Source organism: Mytilus californianus, unplaced genomic scaffold (genome assembly GCF_021869535.1).
Source record: "Mytilus californianus isolate M0D057914Y unplaced genomic scaffold, xbMytCali1.0.p SCAF_12, whole genome shotgun sequence".
Lineage (NCBI taxonomy): Eukaryota > Metazoa > Mollusca > Bivalvia > Mytilida > Mytilidae > Mytilus > Mytilus californianus.
The window spans coordinates 12,057,009-12,071,358 of NW_026262604.1; the positions used below are offsets into that span (position 1 = coordinate 12,057,009).

A 14,350-nucleotide genomic window follows, 5' to 3' on the forward strand; every position below is an offset into this window, starting at 1 on the left:
ATTGCGATAATTTGGTCATAAAAAATTTAAAAAATAAGGAAATAATTATAAATTTGATCATAGTTTTTTCCGGAAATTATGCTTACATTGTTTTTAAGCCTTAATCGGAAAATATGTCGGAACTGAATATAATCATTTAATTCCATTCGGCATATATATATATGCAAATAAAATGTGTACGAAGATTTGAGAAATATGTTTACCGTCCATATACTAGTACTTGTACATTGTACATGTAAGTCTAGTGTATAGCTAGAACTTTAAACATAATGCAGAAGTGAATTTTTCTTAAGATTCTTTAAACAGATTTGTTGTTGATTCAGATTTTCGTTTGATCTTAGTGTAAAAATATATTTTAAAGTCTGATAGACTCTGGATGCTTTTTTTTTTTGTGTTATGGGACTGCCATCTCTGGCGTAAATTCGACATTCACAAAATTCATACATTCTATGTTATCCGAATAATTCGTCCGTTATATTCCACTGATCTACGATTACTACATTAAGGCCTACAATATATAGACAATGAAAAATCTTCAAACAGTCATTCGGAATGAACTCGGGATTTACGTATCTCGATAAAATGGTCACCTCTTTTGCTTGGCACCAATCAAAATCCAGGATTCTTGAAGAGTTGTTTGCGTGTGAGGAATTCATGCCCTCGCAAGAAGGAGAGATCGATTACGGGGAGAGACTGAATTATTCGGGTTAACATTATATGTTAAAATATACGGACAATAATTGTCTATTGATTTGATAAATCACCGTGTTATTCAATGAATGATTGTAATATTTTTTCTATCTATGAAGAAATAACATCAAAAAATGTGGTGCACAAAGAATAACCCGCGTATCGTGTTATTTAAAAGTGTGCACCACATTTTTGATGTTATTTCGAATAGACAGAACAAATATTACAGTCATTCCTTATAATTTAATTCTAAATTACATACATTTATTTTAAGGAGTAAATCATGAAAAAACGTTGATGACGTCACGGTCGTATGACACAATTATGTCTATGAGCTGATAGACAAATACTTTCAGCAAATCAGAAGACGTGTTACATATATTCCAAATCTCCTATATTTTTTATAATGAAATATAAGCCTAGGTTAGATAGGCATTATGTCTACTTAGTATATGTGTCTTGATATTCATCAATGTCTTATTGAATGCGTCTATAATTCGTTTAAAAGCATAATATTTATGCAATCTCAAATAATGTATCATAAATGACCACCTGAGTAGTGTATATATAGTATAATTATATAGAAATTATATGATTGATTGTTGGTAATTGCTTAATTTCCAGTGGCAAATATCCCATGCATGTTTAGGACGACAACTTATTAACAATACATACAATAGGGGGATCGTTTATGATGGAGGACGGGTAATTAGGAAAGCCACTGGTAAAATGAGGGTAGATATGATAGGGACAGAAATTTTGATTTGCGGCAGTTCACTTACGAACCCCTCAAAGAGTTGTTGCAAGGATTCTCAACGTGCATGCAGAGAGCGTGGCATTCTTTTTACACGAGACATTCTGACAGGACGTGGCTGTGAATTTATACAACCAACACAATCAAACAGACGCCCTACTTTAGCAAGGGTTTAACTTCTGGTCGGAAGAAGACCAAATGTTATTGGGATATTTTAATAAAAAATATATAAATGAGCACCTCTAATGTCTCGCTCGTGGAGCTATACTCGCCTCGTGTGTTGGAAGTTATTGTTTGATTCCGACCCAAGTATGCCAAACAGTTTTACGATTGGTATTTCCTGCTTATTCGCTCTACACGTGGTATTAAAGATTGAGATTTATATTGGTTGTAGTAAGATACATTTATCTGAATAAGGAGATATACATGTACAGACTGTACAGACTATTAACTTGCCATTCAGCTCGTATAAAATTCTATGCAGGGTGTCCATGGTTTCGGTCGAGTGCAAACCAGCGTATAATTATATCTTATGAATATAAAATCGTCCTTAGTTTGTCATTCATCAATCAAACAACAAATGAGAAGTTTATTTTTGTTTATTTAAATTTTTTTAATGTGTGCTTTGGTTTTACGACAAACGGTTATAAAAAGATAAAAGGGCGGGTTTGTGCGCAGTTAAAACTGGTGCATCTCCACCACAGTGTGTGCCACCACAGTGTGTGCCTGTACCAAGTCAGCATGCGTGTATCTGCACAGTGTGTTGTTCGTTATGGTTTGTCTTTCTTTATATGTCTATATTTATTTTTGGAAAAGTCGGATGTTGGTGCTTGGTGTGGTTTGTTGTGCTGTCCACTTTTTTGGCGCAATTCTGTTTTCCGTTAGTATACTATAACCCCTCTATTTTCTACCTTCAAAAGACTGGTATATAACAGTAAATGCAAGATGCCCTTCTCATTGTATTGTCTTGTTGAGAGTGTTGTTTGCGTGTGTTGTGGAGCAGGTCCTGCTTACTCTTCCGGAGCACCTGAGATCAACCCTAGTTTTTGGTGAGGTTCGTGTTGCTCAGTCTTTAATTTTCTATGTTGTGTTTTGTGTACTATTGTTTGTCTGTTGGTTTTTTTCTTTTTAAGCCATGGCGTTGTCAGTTTATTTTCAGCTTATGAGTTTGAATGTCAATCTGGTATCTTTCGCCCCTCTTTTGTTGTCTCATTGCACTTGACATAAACCTCACAGATTTGCCTAAAAATATGTCAAAATCACTAAATAATAAAAAAAAAAAAAAAAAGAATAATTATGAAGGCTTAGTTTTTCTCGCATATTTAAAAATAGTTTCTTGTTTAAATATGAGAGATAAATTAATATGGAAGTTCTTGGGATGTATATTAAGTATGATTGTATTAAAATCTGCTCATTGTTCTTTTTATTCTATTTCTATTTTTATGAGGGTGGCCCGTATTAACTGATGTTTGAAATAATTCAGCAAATCAATTATCTTTCTGTGTTCATTGTTTTGTTTTATTGTTTTTATTTTTTGGGAAAAGTTGGATGTTGATGGTTGTTGTGATCTGTTGTTTTCCGTTGATGTACTATTATATATAATCGTCGAAGCATATTCACATCTGGTCCCCTTTATTTTCAGTCTTCTAAAAGACTGGTATGTAATATGTAAATGCAAAACTTTTATCTTTAGGATTTTATTGTGTTGTCGGGGATGTTGTTGTCGCATTGCCGTATACCTCAGAGGTTTACATTGAAATATGTCAAGATCAAGAAATGATAAAACAAAATTGTTATGGACGTTTAGTTTTGCTTGCATATTGAAAAATTATAGTTTTTTGTTTAAATATGAGAGACAACTAAATATGGAAGTTCCGTGGATGTATATTTAGTATGTATTAAGATCTATTTATTGTTCCTTTTATTTTATTTCCCTTTTTATGAGGATGGGTTGTTTTAGGGGCCATTATAACTGATATATGAAATAATTGAACAAATCATTTATATTAATACTGTGTTCATTGCATTGTTGTCTCATTGGCGTATAACTTCTTTTAATTATATATAAACAATGAATATCACAGTCAATTCTTGTAAATGAATTAAAGACAGTTGACATTTCATAAAACAGATGGAAAAAATGCTAAGGAGGCAACAAAAAAACATAAAGAAAAACATACATACAAGACATACAACAGCCAGACCAAAAATAATGACAACGAAAAGAAGAACATTATTCCAAAAACTCATCACAGAAAATAAGCGAGTGGGCAAAACGATTTCAACCAAAAACCGGACGTGAACGCAATAGCTTCGAATGGTAAACAGTTCTGGCGCTACTAGTGGAACTTGTCGTAATTCTAATCCCCTGCAAAAACAGCAACCTAACGATATTGACACCAACAACCAAAAAGCGCCTAGAAGTAAACGTAAAGCGTCAAGCTTATTTCGCATTTTTCAAAATCTGAAGGACCATGGTTAATCTCATTGTTCATACCTGAAAATGAAAACAACGTCACGTCATTGGTTGAATTTCAATTGTTTTGGACGTTGTAAGCCAATGAAAGCGTTTTGGTGTCACTTTTGAAAATATTACCCAGAACGCATTTGATTCTGAAACAAGATGAATTGGCCCGTGCATCTGCCGACAGTTGTGATTTTGTGAATAAATTCGATAGAGACTCTAACGATCTGACACTCCTCCTGACTTCGGACAACCATGACAATATGGCGGGTTTGAGATTTGCATGAAATTCCTATATATATACAGAGTATTAATTAGTATAGGGGTGACTGGTTATACAGAAAGAAATGAGAATGAAATATGTATATATGTTTTTTTTTATTTATTTTTATACGTCTAAACATGAAACAACTTTACGTCTGACGTACTCCATCGGATACCCCGTGGTTACACAGGGCTAACATTTTTATTTATATATACTTATATGTATACTTCGTCTTTTAGTCCAACAATGTTATATCTGCACTAGGTCCAAGACGACCACTTGACCAACTAGGCTTCATTAAAATATTACTTCCTTTAGTCGAATAACGATTGAACTGGCACATGAATTTGTAAACCTTGTTTTGAGAATATGATACATCAATGTAATTATCTGTTTGTTTGTTGGTGTTGAACGCCACTATAAGCGAACTTGGATTTATTATGACTGCCAGATTTAATGGTGAAGGAGACAGGACTATATAGAGAGAACCAAACTAGCAATCCTTGTCAGTTAAGATATAATTCAAACAAACTTCGCCACATGCGGGGTTCGAATTTACAACATCAGAGTTGACAACCTCGTATTAACTGTTGATGAACTACTTAGACCATCCGGCAACCGAGGCCCCTACATCAAGGTAACTATCAGACACAGTTCCCAACATTTTTTAGTGGAAATTTTATTGCAAATTATTTAAAAACATCGAATACTATACGTGTTTTAAATTCAAGTCTCATTGCAATCGCAGAAATTCTTCTCTGGTTCTTGTAGCTGACGTGTTTTGAAGTTGTTCCTTCAAGAAGATGCGCCTTAATTCCAATCGGAAAGATCGACCTGATATAATATAAATAAAAAAGTTAACACCATAGTTACAATAGGATATAACGGACACGAACTGTTGAATAGGATAAAGGGAGAAAACCATTGATACATCTGCGTTTTTCATGGCAACCATCCAAATAAATGATATCACCACCAACGGTAACATGGTTATAAGGTATGTGAAGGCGATGGCTAATAACATTAGCGTTGATTTGTGAGATCTCGTTACAACGCGTGACCTTGATTTGACGGCTGCTTTTCGCACGCGGTATATCTGATACATGACTGAGGTATTACATAGGAGGACCAGTAAAAACGGAAGGCAAAGTACCAGTGTTAATTGGTAAAAATAAATATGAAGTTTGATGTACTCTGAATGTTTATACGTATCGCCTTGGCAAACTCCCCCGATATTTTTCATCATGATAAAACGGAATATTTGGGTAAAACACATGACCACGAATGTTGATATTATTGTCACTATTGCCCCTGTTTGAGTTCTGATCAATGTCTTCTTAAAAGGAAAACACATGGCTACAACTCGCTCAGCCGCCATTCCAACAATTAGCCAAGATGACATGAGATAACACACGTGTTCATAAAAACTAAATAGTTGACACGAGAGGTCGCTGTAATACGTAAAGACGCCATCTTTTTCATTGTCCACCATCATTTCGTGAATTAATGTTATTTGCCGATTTATCAAACAGAGGCTGTCGAATACTGCCAAAGCACATAGGAAGTGACTGTAAGATTTCTTTCGGAACGACTTTGTCTTCATTAGGAAAAACGACGCAAGATTTCCAGCAATTCCAACAACGACTATAATTGGCGTTACAATCTGCTGTGTCCAAAATCCCCATCTTCCTGGATATTGACCTGTAAAATATAAAACTTTTCCATTAGAGAACAGTTTTAAATGGATATGTCTATGGATAATAGCATAACTTTTGACAATTCGTATTAGTTAAATAACGCCACTTTTCTTGCGCCTGTACAAAGCCAAGAGTTTGTAAATGTTGTGTCCCGTATTTCGTGTTCGTTCATTGTTGCAGTATTAATGCTTATTGTTGACAGCCTTACGTTGACCTGTTCTTCTTCACAAACAACTTTTTCTCTTTCGGTCTCTATTGATAGTTTTCTCATGGCATTCATACAGTTATTTCTTTATTTTATATTGACCAAAGTATCAAACGATCAACGCATTTGTAGGGGTAAATTCAGTAAATAAATATACGTCATTAAGGACCCCCCGTCATTTGGAGAGCCTTCTGTATAACACTAAAGCCTTGTGCTCCACTGACTGGTATATAATGTTTTTATAAATATTTTATAATAGATGGATCAAAACTAGGGTTAAATAATTAAAAATGAATGTTGAATGTACTTGGTATTTTTATACTGCAGGGTTGAAAAGTAATGATGTCACTGCTGTAGGAATTTAGTGCGAATCTACAGTGTTTGTAAACAAGGCTATGTGAATGGCCAAAAATGCCACATGACCCTATGAAAGCTTCTGATTTCTAATGGTAAAACAGGTATAAACTTAATTCAGGATATAGGTTTGCACTGAGGTCAATTTTTTTACGGAATTGCTTCCTGTAATGTGGCTATGACAAATGGTTCAAATTGGATTACCCCCTTTTTACCACTCAAAAAATAAACCTCGCCTCAGTTTGAAAAATAGACTGATCGATAATTGCGTAACGTCCATTGGCAAATATGTCATGCATGTTCAGGACGAGAAAAAAAAATAACAATGAATACAATAGGAACGTCATGTTATAGAAGTCGACCGGGGTGAAGGGTGGGAAATTTGGACTGCCAGTAGAAAATGAAGTCACAGTATTGGATAGGGAAAGAAATTTAGCTTTGCAACAGGCCACCTAATGATCTCTTTAAGAGTAGTTGCGAGGGTCCTTATTGTACAGAAAGCATGAAATTCTCCCTACACAAGACATCGGATGTTTACGTCCATATTCTGATCGGACCGAACTGCTTACTTACATATCCCGCACAATCAAAAGGACGCCTCACTTTAGTAAGGGTTTTATTGCAGGTCGTAAGAAGACCAAAAAGTAACCATATTTCCATTCCTATGTCACCCTTGGGATTTCAATGTAAAAAGCGATTCTTACATACCACAATTGCAGTATATGTACCTTGCTTGTCCTAAAGTCTTCAAAAATTTTATGCATTTATTAGAATTGTATTAAGGATAATGCATGTACACATTGGTTTTTGATATAAGTATATTTTATACAATAGTTAAAGTATAGGTAACGAGATCTGTTACAAAAGATACAATATAATGTAGAAGTATCAAACGTTGATTACATGTCAACGTCAAAGTTTAGTTCTCATTTAAAAAAAATTCTGACAATAAGTACTTCAACCAGTGAAATGTTTTATTATTTTATTCTTTGTACATTTGAATACAGTGGTTTTATAGAATGAAATTACATATCTTGCCTTGTCTTCTTTGTATATGTAAGTCAGAAAAATTATCTTTGTAAGACTATATAATTTATACGACTCAAATGTTTAAACACGTTGTGACTTATGAACAGCAAATAATGTTTGGTTTGTACCATTCGACTCCATAGACATGTGACTTACCGACAGCAAATAATGTCTGGTTTGTACCATTAGACTCCGTAGACACGTGACTTACCGACAGCAGTTGTGTGTGGATTGTACCATTCGACTCCATAGACACGTGACTTACCGACAGCAATTGTGTGTGGATTTTCGACTCCATAGACACTTGACTTACCGACAGCAAATAGTGTTTGGTTTGTACCATTAGACTCCGTAGACACGTGACTTACCGATAGAAAAACGTGTTTGGTTTGTACCATTCGACTCTATAGACAGGTGACTAACCGACAGCAAATAATGTTTGGTTTGTACCATTCGACTCTATATACACGTGACTTACCGACAGCAAATAATGTCTGGTTTGTACCATTAGACTCCATAGACACGTGACTTACCGACAGCAAATAATGTCTGGTTTGTACCATTCGACTCCGTGGACACGTGACATACCGACAGCAAATAATGTTTGGTTTGTACCATTCGACTCCATAGACAAGTGACTTACCGACAGCAATTGTGTGTGTTTTTTACAATTCGACTCCATAGACAAGTGACCTACCGACAGCAATTGTGTTTGGTTTTTACCATTCGACTCCATAAACATGTGACTTACCGACAGCAAATAATGTTTGGTTTGTACCATTCGACTCCATAAACATGTGACTTACCGACAGCAAATAATGTTTGGTTTGTACCATTCGACTCCATAAACATGTGACTTACCGACAGCAAATAATGTTTGGTTTGTACCATTCGACTCCATAGACACTACTGTAAACTAATAGTATCAATCTGAAAATGAAGGATGAGAGTTAGATATCAATTTACCCCGGTATAAGACAAAAATTTCTTTATTTGACTTAGTTTAAGTAAATAAGAAAATGAACCAAATGACGTAGAAGTTAACAGCTATAGGTCACCGTACGCCCTCCAACAATGATCAAAATCCAAACCTCACTGCAAGCTAAAAAAAAAACAAAAATCTTGATTTTACGCATTTCCCAACATTATGTGCAAATTTGAAATACTTCTCAAAAACTTTTTTTGGGGCCAAAACCGGGTCTTAATGCCCCGTAAGAAAAAACAAAATTAGAAACAAGTGTTAAACTATGAGAATATTCCACGTCAGAAATTTCTTCGATCAGACTTAAAAAGAAGTACATACAGAAGTCAGTTTAATGGAAGAAGTTTTGTTTTATTCGATACAAAATAAAATCATTGGAGCAGTAAGTTCATCGGAAGAAAGTTCATTTATCAGACTTCGGCCTAAAATATGATAATTATGACAGTGAGTTCGTTGGAAGAAATTTCTTCTATCAAACGTAATATGAATTAGTTGCATTAGCTCGTTGGAAGAAATTTCTTCTATCAAATGTAATATGAATTACTTCAAGTTGCATTAGCTCGTTGGAAGAAATTTCTTCTATCAGATTTAAACCTAAAATGAAATATTTAATCTAAACTTTTATTTCGTTGGAAGAAATTTCTTCTATCAAACCTACAATTAGATCTAAAATGAAACACATGTAGCTGTTAGATCGTTGGGAGACATTTCTTTATCAAACCTCACCTAAAATGTAATATTTGTGGCAGTTAGTAAGCTGGAAGAAATTGCTTCTACCAAACCTTCAATGAAATAGTTAACGCAGTTAGTCCGTTGGAAGAAAGTTCTTCTATCAGACCTACATTCAGACCTAAAATGAAATACATGTGGTAGTTAGTAAGTTGGAAGATTTTTTTTCTGTCAGACCATGGAAGTATTATATTTCATTTCATTTTACTTCCACGATCAGACCTACATTTAGATCTAAAATGAAAAACATATTGCTGTTCTAAAGTCGGAAGAAATTTCTTCCAACAAACTATCAGACTTAGACTTAAAATATAAAATCTTAATAAGATTATTTGGAGGAGTTAGTTCGTTGGAAACATTTCTAGCCTTAAAAATGTTAAATGAATTTTGAACATTGGTAGAAATTCTATTAATAATGAAGCAAATAACGTGACTATGAGTAATGCAATAATACTCAGGAACTGGTGAGATTTACCTGTATGGGGATTTATCTTGAAATCACATGAATGTAATAAAGATGTGTAGCTGAACATAATTAGGTATGGAATTTTTTTTGTCCTTTTACTCTAAAAAAAATCCTGCTAAATGTTGGGAAATAATTCACATTTTAAACAACCATATATGCCTGTAAACCTTTAGACTGCACTTTTAGGTAATTTTGCAGAATGAAAATCTCTCATTTAAAAAATGTCAAGCTGCATATTTTCTAATAGATCAAACGAAAAATAGATTAACATGTATCTGAAAGACTACAATTAGATAAAACACATCCTAAATAGATAGCTTTTATAATGAACACTTATGTTTAACCCCGCCACATTCTTTATGTGTCTGTCCCAAGTCAGGAGCCTGTAGTTCAGTGGTTGTCGTTGGTTCATGTCTATCATATTTGTTTTCTCTTTATTTGCCATAACATTGTCAGTTCTTTTTCGACTTATTTCGTAAATTGTTTTGTTATAAATTAGGCCGTTTATTTTCTCAATTGAATTGTTTCATATTTTTCATGTCGGGGCCTTTTATAGCCGACTATACGGTATGGGTTTTTCTCATTGTTGAAGGCCGTACGGTTGCCTATAATTGCTTACATCCACTTTATTTGAACTTTGATTGATAGTAGTCTCATTGGCAATCATACCTCATCTCCTTATTTTTATGTTAAAATGTAATTTTGTATATTGAAATTTTTCGGAGTGAATAAACTCACCAATTAAATTGCAAATTATCGTTTATCGTTTCATATTAATCCCAATCAAGAGTAATTCGTATTTCCAAAATCAATTCAGAAACGAAAGTTTACGTTGTCATAGTGTAAATATGAACTGTATCATATTTTAGTGTGTTATACTTCTCTAAACAAGAAACAAGTCTTATCAGTTGTTTGTTAGTGAATTAAAATTAATTATTGATAAAATTTATGATCTTGTCAGACTCGCCATGTGTCCTTTGAACATCTGCATATGTTGACTATCCTTGTTGATTAACGGATAATATAAAAGACTGTGACACTGGATGAAATTTAATCTTTAATTCCAGACTCAGTATTACAGTATTACAGCTTAATTGTTTTGTATTTATCTCCTTTTTTTACTCATGTTACATGTTACTCTAGAATACATACATACATATCCTAAGCTTACACTGTAGTACACGTATATTTATAAAATTATGATATTATTCAGCACTTTACTTTTGGAGACGGTTTAATTTAATACTGAGAAGAGTTTTTTTTTCTTTTATTCTTGTTGGTTGTCACAGGCTGCCCTAGTCACAATTTTAGCCATATGTTGGTATTTTCTACCTTAAATGTTTGTATTTTCTGTGAAATTTTATCTTTTAACGACTAAATATAGTGAATCTCAAAACATTAACCAAGAGATTAATATAACCACAATTTTGTAGTATGACATCTAGAAAAAAAATTCAAAGATACTAGACTGATGATTTAGTGCGCCAGACGCGCGTTTCGTAAACATAAGACGCATCAGTGGCGCTCGAATCAAAACAGTTTAAATGCCGAATCAAATACGAAGTTGAAGAGCAACCAATACGAAAAATTTCGAAGTTGTGCCAAACACGACTAAGGCAGTCTATGCCTTTTGGTAGAAAAAAACATAAGTGCTTTGAATAATTCAAAATTTTATAAATATTTACAGAAAATGAACATATCAATTTATAGACAGTATTTTCAAACACCCGTTACATTCAACAGACAGCCAAATGTAACGCAAAAATTAATATATGAGGTACAGACCATTCATCCTAATTTGGGGAGGGGTATTTTCGGGACACACAACTTTAAACTTTAATAAAAAAAAAAAAAACCGTTAGACAAGCAAATAATTAATTTTAAAAGGCATCCCACCTTTGCACACACAGAATCAGAATGATCGGTGCGTTCGAAGGATATGCCCACTTTACATTTTCTAATTTTAAAAACCAAAAAAATGTTCAAAAGAATATATAATTGCATTACCTGTTCTCGCAGACACTCAAAATGTTAGAGCGTTGAAATACAATAAGTTGTAAATGTATATACATGAACGCATGCTGATTAATCGATTTAAGTAATGACAGCTGTATACAAATTGAACATTGAAAAAAATAACATCATTTGTTACAAAAATCAAATGAGTATGTCTTTCTGCACGTTTAAAATCATTGTACATGTACATGTGCATAATGTCCGTAATCACAGAGGTTGTTCGGCAATTGGAATTTTGTGTAAATTTACGGCATTTCCCACCTGCTATACATACAATGTAGGGTCAAAAAAGGATTAATTCCTACAATTCGCATCGGTCATTTTATTGAGGAAGGCATGTAACGCTTTGACTTTATCGCTATTTGATCATCTGCACCACTTGACCCGAGAATCTGCGCCACTTAAACTTTTGACGTCATACAACAATCACTTTTCCTTTGTGACGTCAGACATTTTCTATTGTGACGTCAACATTTTACGGGAAACCTTTGTGATGTCCAGTAATGGTGGACAAATAGTGATAATGTGTATTATCAGTATAAATGAAATGATAGTTGGATCAAGGTCAATAAGACAGCAACCCAAATTCAATTATATTTGAAAAAAACCCAATTTACTTTTACTTCCAATAGAATTTTTTTTTGTAATGCATGTCACTTTAATTCATTTTTTTCCCCAGTTGTTAAATACTCAACCAAGAGCAATGATAAATTTTTAAGATTGAAATTTTCATCCATTTTTAAGCATGTATAATTTGGTAAGAATTTCATCAATTCTTAATTGGTAGTAAAGATTAAATGACTGTTTGAAAATAGCTCTAGTATATAAGAACATTCTTGAGTTACACTGCAACCTTACCTTTTTCTAATATCTGTTCAATAATATCCAGAAGACTTATGCGATATTTGTAAGTACAAATAGATATAAGAAGATGTGGTATGAGTGCCAATGAGACAACTCTCCATCCAAGTAAAAATTTATAAAAGTAAACCATTATAGGTAAGTACGGTAAAAAAATATATATATTTAATTTAATTTACATAATTAAATGATTTGATCAAGAAGATTGTATACAACCTCCTTGATGTAAGTTTACTTCGTACTGAATATGAAAAAGTCTTAGTTCAAAAACCAAGCAGCAGGACAATTCGATTTAATTTGTTTAAATACTAAATCAATCTCAAGGGTTGAGTTGGGTATTGAAATATATTAATTCCAAGAAATGTCAGGTTCCAACAGTAAAACCCTTTCCTAAGCGTGGGATGTATAAATAAGCATCCACGTCGGGTCGGAGGAAGGACGTTAAATCAAGTACCTCGCATTTACAGGATTTGAATGTCACTTGCGACAACTCTTTGGTGAAATATTTGCCACTGAACGTAAAGCGGGTAACATTCGATCAATTAAAACATAAATCTGCATGAGATGCAGGCGTCCTCATGCAAAGTTTCAGTCTTTCTCAGCGTAGAATGCTTTACAATTAAATATTTCTCTATAAGTTCATTTTATTTTCCAATATTTTACATTTTGGTTCCCTTGAATTGATGTGCTCTCACTGAATGCCTAGGAATAAAAAAAATGAAATGTGATACAATTTTATTTTTGAAAATCCTCAATGTGACCACGCCAAATCAACACTTCATTATTATCTTAGTATAACTAGGTTTTGTTAAAACCAGTATTTCTTTGGCGAGAATTGAGCTAGGATCCCAGGCTTATTTTGTAAAATCTCGGATACCGGGTGTTTCCGTTTTTACTTGGATGTGTAATTAGGACAAAGTCTCCGTCTGCGACTGAATCGATCTCAACTAATTATACATGTAACACCCACTTGCCAAAAAGGCGGTAATTAACATTTTATGTGTTATTTTCGTCTTTCGTCTTTTCTCCTTCCCATACAACATCCTTGATCTACCCATGGAAGTATTATATTGTCATTATAATACTTCCATGATCTACCTACAGGGACAACCATTTGATATTTTTGGGAAAAGGGGGGAGAGATTTTCAAAATGAATTTCCTGTTTCTTATATGTTAGAGTTTTTGCTTTTTGGAAACAAGAACACTGTACATAAAGAAACATGTCATTGTTTGTTTTGTGTTTATTTAAAGATAAATTTCTAAAAAAAACCCGAGTGATTCGGATCCCGAAGAGCCGAGGAGAATGACAAAGAAGTATGTATTTCCCGGCATGCATTGCATGAGGGTCTGAATGGGGTTTACAGAATAGAGAATAATGGAAAAAATATCAGAATAAATTGCTTAAAAAATAAAGAATAGAGAAAAAAGGGTTAGCTAAGATATAAAGAATAAATAATAACATTGTGCTTAAATATAAAGACTAGAGAAATGTGGAAAACAAATAAGTGACCAACATTTAATAATAGAAAAGGGAAGATATCTTAAAATGCCAAGAGAAGAAAGATTATGCAAAACCTGCAAAAAAAAAAAATAAGAGGAAATTCATTTCTTTTTATATTGTGATAGTAACAGTAATATTAGAAAAGTTTATTTTGATTTTTTGATAAATGAGAATATGCACTTTACAGATTTAAATGATATAGATAAAATTACATATATACTCAACCCAAGATCATACATTCAGGTAAATAAGCTCGGATACTTTTTAAAACAGTCTATAGAACTGAGGACAGGGGACTCTTGAAATATTTACCTTCATTATGTATATTAAATGATC

The 14,350-nt window shown here is 33.4% G+C and overlaps 1 protein-coding gene across 1 annotated transcript; it reads right to left on the bottom strand.

Moving 5' to 3' along the window:
- Positions 1-4,280: 4,280 nt before the first annotated feature.
- Positions 4,281-8,382, bottom strand: LOC127721358 (growth hormone secretagogue receptor type 1-like). Its single transcript, XM_052228116.1, has 2 exons — positions 8,320-8,382; positions 4,281-5,874 (listed from the first exon to the last, which is right to left on the bottom strand). Exons 1-2 carry the CDS (start codon positions 8,357-8,359, stop codon positions 4,907-4,909), a joined length of 1,008 nt encoding a protein of 335 aa, XP_052084076.1. The 5' UTR covers positions 8,360-8,382; the 3' UTR covers positions 4,281-4,906.
- Between the last annotated feature and the right edge of the window lie 5,968 nt (positions 8,383-14,350).